Source organism: Nycticebus coucang, chromosome 14 (genome assembly GCF_027406575.1).
Source record: "Nycticebus coucang isolate mNycCou1 chromosome 14, mNycCou1.pri, whole genome shotgun sequence".
Taxonomy (NCBI): domain Eukaryota; kingdom Metazoa; phylum Chordata; class Mammalia; order Primates; family Lorisidae; genus Nycticebus; species Nycticebus coucang.
Genome location: NC_069793.1, coordinates 43,813,938 through 43,831,638, shown reverse-complemented (window position 1 = coordinate 43,831,638; position 17,701 = coordinate 43,813,938). Strand labels below are relative to the sequence as shown.

At 34.8% G+C, this 17,701-nt stretch overlaps 1 protein-coding gene across 4 annotated transcripts in view; it reads left to right on the top strand.

Annotated features, from left to right (window-relative positions):
* Nucleotides 1–17,701, top strand: part of PRMT3 (protein arginine methyltransferase 3) — a 136,696-nt gene that overhangs the window by 77,585 nt on the left and 41,410 nt on the right. For all 4 annotated transcript variants that reach the window (XM_053561278.1, XM_053561279.1, XM_053561277.1 and 1 more), the window contains 3 exons: nucleotides 816–894; nucleotides 7,197–7,384; nucleotides 9,415–9,501. In XM_053561278.1, the coding sequence (XP_053417253.1) occupies nucleotides 816–894; nucleotides 7,197–7,384; nucleotides 9,415–9,501 (354 nt within the window). The remainder of the gene's footprint in view (nucleotides 1–815; nucleotides 895–7,196; nucleotides 7,385–9,414; nucleotides 9,502–17,701) is intronic.

Genomic DNA, 17,701 nt, shown 5'->3' with positions numbered 1-17,701 from the left:
GCTGACCTGTACATTGTAGAATATTTATCAACATCTCTTGTCTCTACCCAGTAGATCCCAGAAGCAGCCCTCTACTCCCACCGCCAGTTTTGACCATCAAAAATGTCTCCAGACATTGCCACATGTTCCCCAAGAGGCAAAATCTAGTGGAGACCCATTCTCTGGATTTACATTGCAATATCTCAAGGAGTTATAGGGTTTGTTAATAATTTACACCTGAATTTTTTTTTTTTTTTTTTTTTTTTTTTTGAGACAAGAGTCTCACTATGTTGCCCTTGGTAGAGTGCCACGGCATCACAGCTCACAGCTCACAGCAACCTCAAACTCTGGGGCTCAAGCAATTCTCTTGCCTCAGCCTCCCAAGTAGCTGGGACTACAGGTGCCCACCACAACGCCTACTTTTTTTTTTTTTTTTTTTTTCCGGTTAACTGTTATTTGGCAGGCCCAGGCGGGATTGGAATGCACCAGCCCTGGCATATGTGGCTGGCGCTCTAGCCGCTGAGCTACAGGTGCCGAGCCTGAATTTTTTTTTTAATTAGGAAGAAACAGTGCTCTGGAAAGTGGTAGGTTGAATGTAATATTTATCGTAATAAATAATAAAATTTCTGGGTCCACTTTATACCCTGGCTTGATGTTCCAATTCTTATTATGTGGAGAACTTACTGCAAAAAAAAAATAATTTCAGACTTTGCAACATATATGACAGAGACAAAAAAATATAATGTTTTAGTAAAAGATTTGCCTAGATATTTAAATTGGCCTGCATATAAGGGTATTGCACATTCCTAAAATCCACTTTTTTCTTTTCTATGCAGGGCTATTTTCTTCTTTTTGAGTCTATGTTAGATTCTGTCCTTTATGCAAAGAACAAATACTTGGCAAGAGGAGGATCGGGTGAGTATAAAATTCTAGCTTTAATAATCTAATTTTTGTCTGGCAGAACCAAGTGAACTATGCATGGCTGAGAAAGTTCTCAATAGAGATGAAAGATATTTCCATTAGAAGAAGTTTTAATACATCCATTTACTATATTGTTGAAAGTAGAACATTATATCAGATATGCAGGACTCCAAGTTAATGATATTCTCAAGAACACTTTTTATAAAACCCAAGGACTAGATTTTGGAAGCTTTTTGATATTCAAATCAAAATCTCCTTTTCATTTTTAATCCTCCTGTCATTTAGTTTCTTTTTTTTCCCCTGGAGCATTTTTCATACTGAGTTTGAGATTATTCATTTTAATGGCAAACTTTCCACGACTTCACTGAATATATAAACCTGTCTTCTCTGTGATTTAATAAGAACATTTAAAGTAGTGACTTTCTGGTTATGTTACGCTTTTAAAACTTATTAGAAACCAATAATGTATAACTGGATCCCAATAAATTTGGAAGGCTTTTTTTTTTTCATGTCTCTGGGAAACATATCGTATTAACTCTACATACTCAGAATGGCTTTGTATTTTTGCTGACCTGCCATGAACAATTACATGTAAATAAAATGCTGTCTTTTGGGGCAGGGATAATGTTTAACTTTGTCTCTTCAAGGAGCTTCATAACTTCTGGAGCCTAGATGGTGCATAACACGTGTGTTAAATTGAATCAGTAAACTGGGTTGAATAGAATGTGTCCTCCTCTTTCATTCTTCTCTCCTTACATCCTTTCCTTTCTCAGAGCTTAACGATCAAAAAGATGTTCCTGATGTTCAGAAGGCAGTTGATGAAACTTAAACAAAAGTAGACAGAAAGGGGAAGACATTTCAAACTGGGAGCATAAAGTCCTTTGTGGTAGTTACATCTCCTGCCCACCCACATCTAGGAAATTATTTTGTCAGTTACGGTACAGTTAAAAATCAGGAAGGCACACAAAGCACAGAGAAATTTCTCCAGAACAATAGAGTTCTTTTTATAATGGCATCTAAATAGAAGGCCTTTTTTTTTTTTTTTTTTTTCCAAAATATGCCCGTTTTATTGTTGTATTTTCTACAGCCATGCCAGGCTCTGTTCCTGATCTGCCATGAACCCAGGTAGACTTTTCAGATATATGTTATCCTACAACAGATGGCTATATCTTTCTGTAATTGCAGTGGCTTTGTCTTTTTAATGACTATTACTGGTTGTGTATCCCTTGTCTGAAATGCTTAGGACCTGAAGTATTTTGGATTAGATTTTTTTTTTTTTTTGTCTGGTAGTTGTCTTGCTGAGTGTTTTTTTTAGTAGCTTGGATAATTTATTTATTTTATTTTTTTTTTTTTTTTTTTTTTTTTTTTTTTAGATTTTTTTTAATTTTGGAATACAATGTTTATATTATACTTAGGGTTGAGCATCTCTCTTTGAAAATAGAAAATTTTAAATGCTCCAGTTAGCATTTCCTTTGAGCTTATATTGGTACTTTAAAAGTTTTGGAATTTGTAGCTGAATGGTTTTGGGTTTTCAGATAAGGGATAGTCAACATGACTAAAAACCATTATCTACCATAGTTGATTATCTGCTAGCTGCCAAATTATATGCCCTGTGTTATTAGATGTATTCCTTATTACGGCTCTTTGAGATTTTAGAAACAATCTCATAAACGTGTCCTGGATGACACATCAAAGTTGCCAAGACTTGATTTTTGTTATTTGTTATTTTTGTTATACTTTTGTTAACTCTAATATTTACATTCTTTCCATCGAACCTCATTTCCCTACTAAGGTTTTTTTTTGTTTGTTTGTTGTTTTTTTAAGAGACTCACTTTATCACTTTAGAGTGTCACTTTATCACCCTCAGTAGAGTGCCATGGCGTCGCAGCTCACAGCAGCCTCCAACTCCTGGGCTTAGATGATTTCTCTTGCCTCAGCCTCCCAAGTAGCTGTGACCACAGGCACCCACCACAACACCTAGCTATTTTTTGTTGCAGTTTGGCCGGGGCTGGGTTCAAACCCACCACCCTCGGTATATGGGCCGGTGCTCTACCCACTGAGCCACTAAGTTTGTTTTTTAAAAATCTGATTCTTATCTCAAAAGTTCTAGAGAAGAGGAAGATTCAGATAACTATTTCCCTTCCTCCTTGAATAGTATTCATTGATCTTACTGAAGAACTGACAGCAACTTAATACATTTAAATTGAATTCTCAGTGAAATTCATTAAGAATCTACAGCAATGTGAACAATGATGGAGCTGTTTCCCAACATCAGAGGGATAAAGGGGAGGCTCCTGAGTCTAGCTCTTTCCCTATTTGTATATAGTTAATGTTAGTGTTTAGGTAACTGGAGGAACAACATTTAACTGCTTAAGCAGTGCTATTAACAGAATCAAGAGAAAAGTTAGAAAAGAGTAACATGAAATAATTTAGCCTATTTGTGGAGTGGAGTGTGTTTTGATGTCTGTCGCCAAACGTTTAGATCCGAATTCTTCTACTGCAAACCAAAATTTTCCTTTATGTTTTTCTGAAGGCAAGATTTACTAAGCAATTAGTAGTATAAATATCTTAGAAAGAACGATTGTGTTATGAGAGAATATTGAGGGCCCATGTAAACATGATGGGATCACGGTTTATTTTTATATGAATTTAGGTTCCATTTGTGTGTCACTGTCTATATACTGGTGTGGACATGATTATTTACATAGAAAATTACAAGGAATAAATGCTAGAAGGAACAAGAAAACTTAGCAAGGCCATAGGATACAAACAGGATATTATTTAACAAACAAAAAACACTACGCTAGCAGCAGCCAACTGAAAAATTAAAAAATTTTTCATTTGTAAGAATGACAGATTTTAAATTACTTAGAAATAAACTTAACAGGAGACATGCAAGATTTTTGCCCTGAAAATTACAAAGCAATGCTAGGCAGAATTAAAGAAGACTTAGAAATGAAAAGATCTATTGTGTTCATGAGCTAAAAAACTAGTAGTAAGATGCCAATAATTCCCAAATTGTCATATTCATTCAATCTAATCCCATTACAATTTTAGTATTCATTTTTTGAAAAGCACAAATAGTCAGAATCTAAAATTTTATTTTAAAAGCCACATGTACACAACCAAACTGCCAAAGGAATTTACAAAAAAAAAAAAAAGTTGGAGGATTTTTTTTTTATATGGTATCAGTATAAAGCTGCAGTAATTAACACAGTCTTATATGGGTGAGAGGATAGACTTAAAGACCAGGTATAGGGGGTCATACCTGTAAGCTAATGACTTTGGGAGGCTAGAGTGGGAGGATCACTTAAAGCCAGGAGTTTAAAACCAGGTTGATCTCCACCAAAAAAAAAAAAAAAAAAAATCAGGTGGGCATTGTGGCACGTGCCTGTATTCCCAGCTACTCAGGAGGCTGAGGCAGGAAAATTGCCTGAGCCCAGGTGTTCAAGGCTTCATTGAGTTATGATTGTGCCACTGCACTACAGCCTGGGCAACAGAGCAAGACACTATCTCAAAAAAAAAAATCAAATGAAAAGAATACAGAAATAGACCCACATGAATATAGTCAATTAATTTTCAAAAGAGATGTCAAGTATTTTATGAGAAAGAATAGTGTCTCAGTTAAGGGTGCTAGAAGATACTAAATCTACCTTTACCTCACATGAAATAAATCACTGACTTTCAGTATCTATGAAAGTAGATATATAATCTTACTCTTTAGCCTTAAGCCCATTAATATAATTAATTATGTAATATTGTGGCCCCCAAATCCCCCTTGTCTAGTATCAATATCACGACTGCTATTATCATTTTGTTTGGATGTCTTTATCCATCTTTTTAAGTTTCATTCTTCTGAATTATTTTAAGTGTGGCCTAACTTGCAGGGGATGGAGGGAAACCAAAGTCAGCGTCATTTTTAGCTTCTAAAGAATTCAGAAAGAGGGAAGAAAATAAGAGTGGCAGGTACATTGCTGTGCACTGATAGTTCTGATTCTCTCCAAGATTCTGCACTGGAATTGGCCTGTTATAAATTCCATATTTTCTTTTTTTTGGAGACACAGTCTCACTTTGTTGCCCTGGGTAGTAGAGTGCTGTGGCATCACAGCTCACAGCAACCTCAAATTTTGGGCTTAAGCGATTCTCTTGCCTCAGTCTCCCAAGTAGCTGGGACTGCAGGTGCCCACCACAATGCCTGGCTATTTTTTGTTGCAGTTGTCATTGTTGTTTAGCTGGCCCAGGCCAGGTTCAAACCCTCCAGCCTTGGTGTATATGGCTGGCACCGTAACCACTGTGCTACGGGCACGAGCCCAAATTCCATATTTTCAAATGTACTTTTCTTGCTATTTCTCTCTCCCTTGGGAAACTGAATCATTCATGTAATTTAACTCATTCCTCCCTCATTTCTGCCTGTTCGTTTTCCTTTATTTGCCCTTTGCCCAGAGCAAAATAAGCAGTATCATTTTCTACTTTTTTTCAGTTTAAATTCTTTTAAGTTTATTGGCAGTTAATTTTGGCTTATTTACTATCTCCTTTGTTATAAACCTTTTTATCCTGTAGTTATTTGTATACACACAGTGATACTAGTGCTTACTAGGAATTGTTTCTTTATGCATCTCAGTCTTATTCGTTAGTGTCCAAAAGTTTGTGGGGCATTTCTAAGGGATAAAGGATTTCCCATCTTTGTCTATTCACCATGTGAGCCATTCTAGTGACAAATGAATTCTGGGCAGTGAATCGAGAAGGACACAGATGTCAAAGTCATGAATTTATAAATGGTCTGTTAAGAGGGTGCTTTTGTCCAATCATCGACAAGAAGGAATTATTAATTTCACCTACAAGAAGGAATAATTACTCAATTATAGCTTCCATCTGACAAAAATCAAATGATAAATGTGTCAGAATATGAAGGTAAAGGGTTAGCCCAGATTCTGGCAGGTGGTCCAAGATTGTAGCCAGCTGTGAGGAGATGGATACAGAACCAAACTGACCTGTAACACTGACTACAAATCCTTATGAATATTAATAGATCTTACTAGCTGAAAGAAAAAAAACTCTGACTTCTAAATTCTAACAGTACAAAAACCATGATATTCTATATTTTTGTGAAATATAATTAACTTCAAAAATATACTTCAACACTGGGAAAAATCATATTGCTTTTTAGTTTGTTTCTTCTAATTACCAATATCATTTCAAGGCTATCTTATAATTTTTTATGAAAAAAGTTACTTTCATTTCTTGGTGGTATTACTAATATGCCATTCGGTTAGATGTAGACCCAGAAGTGAGCAAACTTTTTCTGTAACAGGCCATCTGTTTCCTGTCCCAACTGTTCAACTCCGCCACTGTAGCACAGCTCAGCCATAGACAATCTGTAAGCAAATGAGGATGGCTGTGCTCCAGTTGAACGTTGTGTACAAAAACCGGCTGCAGGCTGGATCTGACCCAAGAGCCATAGTTTGCAACCTTGATATAGAGACTGATGGCATTTAAAAACTCTAGTTAGACTTTTTTTTAATATTCTAGAAGAAAGAACTTTATCAACTGGTAAGTAACTTGAGTGTCTGTGCACTGCACAACTGTGGAGCATGTTTGGTTCCCATAAACTACAGTGTGAATGGCACTCCCCAAGGTGGTACAGTATGGTGGCCCTGAAAATAACCCCCTTAGCCACTTCTCCCCACTTATATCATGCTACATACCTACGTATGTTTTTAGATGATTGATCTCTTTCTGCATATTTTAGAGCAGGAATGCTAGACTTCTCTTTTTTTTCCTCTGCTGCACACTGGAAGAGTTGTCTTGGCCCATACATTAAATATGCAAACACTAATGAAAGCTGATTAGCAAAAAATAGGTCGTGCAGACTTTTTATGATATCTGACACCACAGATGAGCAAAAAAAGTCCTCACAGAATCAGGCTGCAGGTCGAACACCCTTGTAAGAGGAATGTGTGAAGTAAAGATCTAGTGGCTTTTTTCAGGTTGGCATACTTTAAGTTTTAATATTAATAAAGTTCATTACAATAGTATTTACTTATAGAATCCTATTTTAAGAGGGGCCCCATCATTGGAATTCTTATTTTAATCTTATCATCATGATAATGGGTATCTTTTTTTGTAAGAGACTGCAAGATGGAGCATGGTTGTTTTCCTTGGTCTGTACCTTTGGTATTCTCCCATCACTAGTGACCCATACTGATGGATTTGGTATTTATATTTAGCCTTTAAATATTATATTCTGCCATAAAGGGAGACAGTTCTTAATTGCTGGGCATTTTATTGCTTCATAGTCTATCCTGACATTTGCACTATCAGCCTTGTAGCAGTGAGTGATGTGAATAAACATGCTGATAGAATTACTTTCTGGGATGATGTCTATGGATTCAACATGTCCTGCATGAAGAAAGCAGTTATTCCAGAAGCTGTTGTAGAAGTTTTGGATCCAAAGACTATCATTTCAGAACCTTGTAGTATTAAGGTAGGTGTTTTGCCAATTTTACTTTTCTATAACTATTTATTACAGTATTACCATTTTAGTACAGTGTTTGAAATTAATATACTGATTTTATATAGGGCCTTCGCAGTACTCTTCCAATTTTAATCAGTATAAACAATTCAAGGTCATAATATTTACCAGTTGGTTTTATCATCCCTTTGGAATCACTATATATTAAAATTTTTTTTACCTAGTTTTATAATTCTTCAGATCTAACTCTGAACTGGTTAAATCATTTACTTTGGCTTAATTAAGGTAAAATGTCTTGTATTGTTAATAGTGATGTGTTTCTACTTCCTGGCCTTGTTCTAGCTTCTCTTTTACAGCCAGATTATTCATTCATGTCATATATTCCACGTGGTTTAAACTTCTCTCGTAATTTCCTCCAAACTTTTCAGATTAAGAACAGTACAGTAAATTTGCCCATGAAAATAAAGTCATGCCATGTTCAGATTTCCTAGTTAATTCCTTTTGTGTTTTATTATCTTATTTTTTTACCATGTTAATCTGTGATTGTATTGTAACTCTATCTTTAATTTATACAGCTTTATTAATAACTTAGAAGTAAGAAATACTGGTTTTCTTAAAAACTTCATTTGTCTGTTTTGACTAGATAAACAAACGTGCAATGGTTTGTTCAGAGTTAAGTTCACAATATTGCCGCCTCTTTTTAGTCACACTATTTTATAATATCGATAATTATTCTCTGAACAATAATTAGTAAATATTTATTTTCTTAAGTGGATAAAGTATTTAAAAATTAGCACAGAATAAGAAATTGAAGTTTCTGAGCAAGTGCAAGCTAATTAAAATTGTATTTAGATTTTAAGGAAAAAAAACACAGCCTGCTTCATGATTATAGGACTGTTCAGTGCTCTGGTACACTGATAGCAAGGGATTTATTTGTGCTCCTTGGCTCAAGGTAAGAGTATACAGTTATAGCCAACTCAGGCGTAGGACTGAGCAGAAAGAGGAAAGTTGGAAACAGTGCTAATTTTTCTTTCTAGCGATCTCTTTACTTACTGCCAGAAACTGTTGTAAATAAATAGTTAAAATAGAAAATATCTGGCTGAAAATGAAGGCATTTAATATACTTTTAAAATATTTAAGTAAATATAGTTCTCTATTCCTCAACTTTCTTACATATTTTTTAAAAATTCTCAGACTGTTTTAAATGGAGTAATATGTAGTCATATGAATTGTGTTCACTGGCTCCTTACCCCCTGGGTATGGATAGCATACTTCTGGTCAGACTGCTATGATTGAAAGATGATTCTATTCAAACTAAAATGGAGAAGGATTTGAATGAGGGCAAAATGGGAAAAGAAAGATATTTGGCTATTTTTTCCCCAACTTGAATCTTCATAGTTACTTGTGTTGTTTTGTTTGAATTGTTGTGGTCTTCCTAATACCCTGTTTCCCCCGAAAATAAGACAGTGTCTTATTTTAAGGTGTGCTCCCAAAGATGCGCTAGGTCTTATTTTCAGGGGACGTCTTATCTTTCCTGTAAGTAGGTCTTATTTTTGGAGGATGTCTTATTTTAGGGGAAATAGGTTATCTAATAAATGTATATCTTCAAATGCAGTTATGGACATGACTTTCAAAACACCTTTTTCTTTTCATTAGTGTGTGTTTTAAAGTTGGCATTTCCTGTAAATTTGTTGATTGTTACTGCACATAATTTATAGCAAATGTGGTACGTGTACCATAGTTGGTATACAAAATGATTTTATGTGGAACACCAGAAAATACTGTACATCAGAGCCGATATATACAATTGTTTATAAGAAGTAAAAAAACAGTAATTTGATTTAAAGAAAAATTAACTACAAAATGATACTATTACCCCTTAAATTTAGAAATAATCCGCAAAATGGTATATGAATGATAAAAGTATGTGAAACACTGGTTTACAATAATCCCTTTCACATAAAAGGAAGTAATATTTATCTGTGTTTTTTTCTTTTAATTATTTTTACTAAACTCTTTCTTTCCCTCTTTTCGATGGGTAGCATATAAATTGCCTTAAAGCATCTATCTCAGATTTGGAGTTTTCTTCAGATTTTTCTCTGAATATCACAAAGACATCCATGTGCACGGTAAGCTATTTTATTCTACTTTCACTAGCAGTGCAGCTGATTGGCAGGCTAATGAATTAATTACAAGGCATGTGATAAATGAAAACGACAATTGCATTTGACAGTCTGTCTTTGCCATTGAACAGATCTAGTTTAATAGGTCCGTAGATGTCTAAAAAGTTTAGCTCAATAGAAAAAGTGTTAACAAGCTGTGTTTACATGATTTTTATTTATAGGTTCTTTATTATTCCATATCATATGTACATATTAGTCAAAATCACACTCAACCTCATCTTCAAAGACAAAAGTTTATATCCTACTCTTCCCAATAATTCTTAACACTCACTTTAAATGGAAGTAAGATGTTTATTTCGTAGAATAGTTTATATTTATGAAAAATAATTAAGAAACCAATATTAAGTTACTTTTCTTTAAGGATGAACCTGGTGTAATAAGAAAATATGGGATTTAGAAAAGTTAGGCAGACCCAGATGTATCTTTGGTTCTGCCACTTCCTCATTTCCGGGTTCAGGTTACATAAGTAAAGTGTACCTTTGACCATTCCTCTGCGTTAAGAAAAATGAGGTTAATTTTTTCTATCTTGATGACTAGTTATACAGATTAATAAGATAATGTACATGAAAGCACCAACAATATAGCCAGCAATGTCAGATTATTAAAAATACATATTTTCTTCTTTTAATTTCTTTTTTTCTTCTTTTAATTTCTAAATGCTGTTAATTTTAAGATAACATTTACTTTTACCACAAGGCTCAAATTGTTAATAAAAATCTAGGCCTTTACTTAAAGTGTGAATTTAACATAGGTGGTATTGATATGGATATTTGTATTATTTTTAGAATAATTATACAGTTTTTAAAACTCCGGTTAAAATTTGTATTGAAAATTATATTGTCATATATATATAAATGTGTGTAAAACCAATTACAGCCATATTAACATTGACTTCTCAGCCTGAATCTTTTCAATATTTTGTTCAGACTGACATACCGAAGAATTTATGGCTTCTTGAAAAGTGTTTTAGTTCATGTTGATTCAGTAATTATTTTACATCCAAATGAGTTTAACAATGTACTTTGATGGTTTGAGGGATTCTTGTTTTATAATAGTTTAAGTTTTCAGAAGATTATTATATTCATTTATTTAACTAATAAAAAGCAAAATCTTATTCTCCTCATTCATTTCCCACAAATTTTCAAATTCCACTTTTTAGTAATTGCAGTGTTTTGGTCTATTTAAATTAAAGTCTAAAGGCTTTAATCCCAGACTTCCTTTTTGTTTCAATATTAGTAATCCTTGAAAGTTGAATAAAGACTACCTTGATTAATGGAAATTGATTAGTCTATAAGGGAATTCTTAGAAATAATTTGTTAACTAATCAGTTTTATTAAAATATTTCAGATCTGTTTTTAGTGACCTTTTCATGAATAAAAATATAATAGAACAGATGTAAAACTAGTGAAGATGTCAAAAGCTGTTTTTTAGTTGTACATATTTTTGAACTTTACATAGGTAAAGGAGTTTATTGACTTTCATTGAAATGTTTTTTTATTTTCTGGTTAATTGATCAGGATCCTTAGTTTCAAACTACAGAATTTAGATTAGCTTGTTTAAACTGAAAGGGACTTATTAAAAAGAATAAAATAATTTTCAGACCCATTGGGAGGCCTGGAGGAGCAGGCTGTATTTGGAACTTCTAGAATTAACTCTTAGAGTTGGCCTGCTATAAAGCTGCCTCAGTTGTGAAGAGAAAGATGTCTACCACCATAGGTTTGACACCCTTAGATGAACAAAATCCATGACTAACATCCTGTTCCTGGCTCTGCTTGCCAACTCATGTTGACCATTTTTTCTTTTTAAATTCTTGTCAGAGGCTGGGTGTAGTGGCTCATGCCTGTGATTCTAGCACTCTGGGAGGCTGAGGCAGGTGGGTTGCCTGAACTCAAGGGTTCGAGACCAGCCTGAGCAAGAGCAAGACCTGGTGTCTAAAAATAGCCAGGCATTGTGGTGGGCGCCTATTGTCTTGGCTACTTGGGAGGCTGAGGCAAGAGAATCACTTGAGCCCAAGAGTTTAAAGTTGCTATGAGCTATGATGCCACGGCACTCTACCAAGGGTGACAAAGTAAGACTCTGTCTAAAAAAAATAAATAACAAATAAATAAATGTCTGTTCGAAACATCTGATTGGCCGAACCTAGGTCATATGGAATCCTAGCTGTCAGTAACTTTTGGAAGATAATTTTAGCTGCAGTTTTATGCTACAGAGGAATTTTATAACGTGTGTAAGAGTTATTTACTGTTTCTTATTATTTGAGATAGAATATAAGAAGCTTTGTATTTAAAGAAACTGTTTCTGTCCTTCAGTGATAATTTTATGTATACTTAAAAGAATGAAATAAAAAAAAAAAAAACAAAACAAAAAAAACCTCGCAAAGTCTATTTAAACCAAAGATTATAATCAAAATTTTGGTATTGGAGAATATAGTTAATATCAAATAGGTAATTGCTATATTTGTGCTCTTTGTACACTCAGAGGGTTCTGTAAAAAGCCTGAACAGCATAGTGTGAGACCCCGTCCCTACAAAAATTTTAAAAATTATCTGGATATGGTAACATGCACCTATAGTGCTAGCTACTTAAAAGGCTAAAGAGAGAAGATTTCATGAACCCAGGAGTTCAAGGTAACAGTGAGCTGTGATTGAGCCACTACATTCCAGCCAGGGCAACAGAGCAGGACCTCGTCTCTTTAAAAAAAAAAAAAGGTTCATAAGAAAAATGAATTAGAAATAAACTGTTCCATTATCTTACATCATAAAGTACATTTTAGATTTGCATTTTTTATCTCAGGTTGCCTAAATGGTTTCTGTATAAAAGTTCTTTTGGAAATGAGATAGGCCTGGAGTTTGGGAGGAATGTCTTAGGAAGTCAGAGTGGAATTTTATTAACATGGTTCTTTAACTCACCTCTAGAGGAATGTATTGATACAAACCATGTTTATCGAAGGCATATCAGGTACTGAGATAGAAATTTTAATAGTTAGCATTGAATGTCAACTCTTCTGATACTATTCTGTCAAATAATTCATTGATATAAATTGTCTTCCTGTGTTGAGAATGTTCGTCATTGAACAGTCAGAAGTCAGGTATGTGTTAATCATGTAAAAGCATTATTTAAATGAGTTCTCATAACCATTTGAGGTGGCTAATAATATTATTCCCATTTTTCTGGTAAAGAAAAAAAAAGTCACTATAATGTTTTACTAGTGAAAGAAAGTCTTTGTTTACTCTTACCTGACCCAAAAACATTAGTGTGATTAAACTATTTATTTAAAGAATATAGAGAAGGCCAGGCGAGATGGCTCACACCTGCAATTCCAGCATTCTGGGAGGTCAAGGCAGGTGTATTGCCTGAGCTCACGAGTTCAAGATCAGCCTGAGCAAGAGCAAGACCCTGTCTCTACTAAAAAATAGAAAAACTGACTCAGCGCCTATAGATCAGTGGCTAGGCTGCCGGCCACATACACCAGGGCTAGTGGGTTCGAACCCAGCCCAGGCCTGCCAAATTAACAACTGCAACAAAAAAATAGCCAGATGTTGTGGCGGGCACCTGTAGTCCCAGCTACTTGGGAGGCTGAGGCAAGAGAATCACTTAAGCCCAAGAGTTTGAGGTTGCTATGAGCTGGGACTTCATAGCACTCTACCCAGGGTGACATAGTGAGACTCTGTCTCAAAAAATAACAAAAATAAAAATAAAAACAGAAAAACTAGCTAGGCATCATGGCACATGCCTGTAGTCCCAGCTACTCAGGAGGCTGAAGCAAGATCACTCGAACCCCGGAGTTTGAGGTTTCTGTGAGCTATGATGCCCAAGGTGACAGAGTGAAACTTTGTATAAATAAATAAATAGAAATAAATTAAAAAAAATTTTTTTGGGACAGAGTCTCATTTTATCTTCCTCAGTAGGGTGCTGTGGCGTCTCAGCTCCCAGCAACATAAAACTCTTGGGCTTAAGCAATTCCTTTGCCTCAGCCTCCCAAGTAGCTGGGACTACAGGCACCCGCCACAACGTCTGGTTATTTTTTGTTGCAGTTGTCATTGTTCAGCTGTTCCAGGCCGGGTTCGAACCGCCAGCCTTGGTGTATGTGGCTGGAGCTGTAACCACTGTTCTACGGGCGCTGAGCCTTAAAAAGAAAAGTTTTAAAGAATATATAGAAACCTTATGAAAAAAAATATTCCTGATGTGGAAGAAACTAGGCTGCATGTTGCATATGAAACATTTAAAAATTTTCATAAACCATTGTTGTGAGGGAAAAGGGAAGAGGATATATATGATCAGAGTGTACTCTTCTCAGAGACAGAAGTGACAAATTAATATGAGGGATTAGTTACAAAGCTCTTCCTCTTTGCAGCAGAATAAAGATAAATCTCTGAAATTTTCTTCATCCTCTCAGAGTAAGTTTATAGTTTGGTTAAGTATCTGTATTTCTTGGAAACCTCCTTTCCTTCCCAGCTTGCTTACTGTTAACATGAGCCTGACATGAGTATGACTAAGAGTTTCATTATTTGTGAGAGGGAACCGTCCAACCACCGTGTTCTCTCCAGTTCTCTTGCTCTTTGGGGTGGTGCCAGGTCCTTCCTACCTGCTTCCCTACCAGTCCTCTGGAGCATGGCTATAAGGCTACTTTCAAATGGAAAGATGAGTTGCCCTGCTCACATTGGAATAATTCATAACAACTGTGTGTATATTAAAAAAGGACGAATGTCTAATTGGAACTTTGTTTCCGCTTTATATAGCAAGAGGAATTAGCAAAGATATTGAAAATTTTTAAGAATCTGAAAATTTGCCATTATTTAGGTAGAAGGAAGAAAAATGTGTCTGGATTTGTACTCCTGAATACAAACCTTCAAATACATTAAATGCTTCTTTTTTCTTTTTTTTCCAACTTGAATGCCTACTGCTAATTAAGATGGAGACTTTCTCTGTGTAGTTAAGTCCATTTTAAATATAGCATGGCCATAAAGTTCGTGTGCAATTTAAAATAGTATTTTTACTACTTTATGGCCATTCTACATATGCATAAGCATTTATTTTCTAATGAGATTCAAAATTTGTATCCTAATTTAAAAATTAGAGGAAATTGGATTTTTCAAAGTAACAAGATGCTAAGAGCATCCCCTTTGCATTTAATTTTAATAGCATGTGTGCTATAGATTGATAGTGCTTCTAGATAGCTTTCTCAAGGTTGTTAGAACCTTTCATAGAAAAACTTCTTTGCAGTTTTTCTCACCACCATACACATACCTATATACCCCCCAAATTTTTTATAATATTTTTAATGTTTTGCATTAACAGATGTTATTTTATGTTTTAGGAATTTTACATGTTGTGATATTTATAAGTAAATGTTTTGAGTCTTGGTTACCTATAATGGTTTAAGGATAAATTCCCAATAATACTAACAACACATTGATTTTCTGAGTATTTTTGCTTTATGATATTGATAGATTAAATTGTCCTTGCTTTTAGGATGGAGATGTAGACAGCAGACAATATTTCATTTATCGTATCAGCCTGCTTAACTTTGCCATAAATGAATAATAAAATCCATTATTTTTATGGAAAGCTTATATAATAGTTACTCAAAAGCAAAAGGTTTAGTTGGGTGAAGTGGCTAACACCTGTAGTCCTAGCACTCTAGAAGGCCCAGACAGGTGGATTGCTTCCATTCTGGAGTTTGAGACCAGCCTGAGCAAGAGCGAGTGCCTGTAGTCCCAGCTACTAAGGAGGCTGAGGCAAGAGGATTGCTAGAGTTTGAGGTTGCTATGAGCTGTGACACCATAGCACTCACTCTACTGAGGGTGACAAAGTGAGGGAAAAAGCAAAAGGTTTAAGTCTATACATTTTAGAACTAATATGTTTTATTTTGTAAGTTCTAGTTTATTTTTAATGTCATTTGCATAATTGTGTAATGTTTTCTACTCTGTGCCGGCAGCATTTATATTGGCATCTGTCTGTAACCTCCTTGCAGGTATAAAACATATCCTCTTTCATATCCTAGGTAAACATTAAGTCACATTTAATAATGCTTTTTTGATACCTTAGAATAAAAGTATTTAACATGGTTTGATCAGCTTATATGCTCACTCACATAAATAATGCCGGTTGAGTATTCCATATTCAGATTACTTAGAACCAGAAGTGCTTTGGATGTCAGATTTTGGAGTATTTGCATTACTCGTTAAGCATCTCTAATCCAAAAATCAGAAATCTGAAGTGCTCCAGTGAGCATTTCGGCATCCTGACAGAACTCAAAAAGTTTTGAATGGGCCAGGCATTATGGCTCAAGCCTGTAATCCTAGCACTCTGGGAGGCTAGGCAGGAGGATCCCTTAATCTCAGGAATTCAAGATCAGCCTAAGCAAGCATGAGACCCCATCCCTACTAAAAATAGAAAAATTCGGCAGGCACCTGTAGTCCCAGCTACTCTGGAGGCTGAGATAAAAGGATCTCTTGAACCTAGGAGTTTGAAGTTGCTGTGAGCTAGGCTGACACAATGGCACTCTAGCTTGACTCTCACTCTAGTCAGATGCTGTTTCAAAGAAAAATTTGGATGTTGGAGTATTTTAGGTTCTCAGGGATACTCAAGCTGTATCTTTGACATACAGATATTTTTATTTGATATACCTCTTAAAGTAGTTACTGTTTATATCTTAAGAATTTCTCTTATTCTACTTTTCTTTACCATGCATTGGAATATTGACTGATGTTAAAGTTTATACAAACTAAAAATTGCTGCTTTTAAACATCATTTAACAAGGAATGTTAGTTTTCTTAGGCATTTCTTTGACTATAATTAAAGGTGAATTAATGGATTAAATAAGAAACATACTTTCTTAAAAATCCAGTCATGCCTCAGTAAGAGGAATGTGTTCTGAGGAATGTATCAGTAAGCAGTTATATCATGTGGAAACATCGTAGAATGTACTTACACAAGCTAGATGATATGGACTACCATAGGCCACGGCTGTGTGGCATAGCCTATTTCTCTAGGCTGCAAACCTGTACAGCATATTACTGTCCTGAGTATTGTGAGCGACTATAACACAGTGGTATGTGTGCCATTGACCAAAGCATAGTTATGTGGCATATTTGCTTTTCCATTCTTGTATTTTTACTTAAGAACCTCCTGAAGTCCTTTTATTTTTTTGGATTTATGAAACTTCAAAAATTTTAATGTCATGATTTATTTTAATCATAACTTTTATAATCTCTATATTAATAAATGTGTACATTAATAGATATTTTAGTTTATTATTAAACAGACATTAAATGCTATATGCCAAATATTTGTCTATAAGTCGGCCCCCCCAAAAAATTTTCTCCCACAAAATTTTTAAGGATATAATTTAAACAAAGAAGCCTCTTCTATTTCCAATGATGAAAAGACTGAAGGAAAAGACTAAAATATGTTAGTCATTTAGTAAGTTCACTTTGGGGTAATTTCCAGTTACCTGCTTATTAATTCATTGATCATTTCTGTATTCTTGCTGTTTGTTATTAACCAATAAATATTTTCATTTCAGATTTCATGTATTTTATAATTTTTCATTGTTAAGAGCTATTATTTTTAGCTCTTTAACTAGTTTGGTCATTTTTATTAAATTCCTTAACATATTTATAATCATTCTTTTTTTGTTTGATTTCAGGTTAATGTGACGGTACAAACAACCGGGTCACAATTTTGAATTTATTAGGTAGAGTCCATCTTGCAGTTGTGTCCCACACCCAAAAGGTGTGCCATACTCCTGTACATTGTGCCCATTAAGTGGAAGCATACCAATCCCCTCTTCGTCCCTTTCCCCCCTCTCGTTCCCCCTCACCCAGCTGGAGTTTAATTGAGTTTTACTCCTATGTGAGTGTATATTAGATCACCTACTAGCTTCATATTAGTATTAAGTACATTGGATATTTGCTTTTCCATTCTTGTGATACTTTATTAAGAAGAATGTGTTTTAACTCCATCCAGGTTAATACAAAAGATGTAAAGTTTCCATCTTTTTATGGCAGAATAGTGTTCCATGGTATACATATATCGCAGTGTGTTAGTCCATTCCTGAGCTCATGGGCATTTAGGTTGTTTCCACATCTTGGTAATTGTAAATTGAGCTGCAGTAAACAATCTAATGCAGATGATGTCTTTAT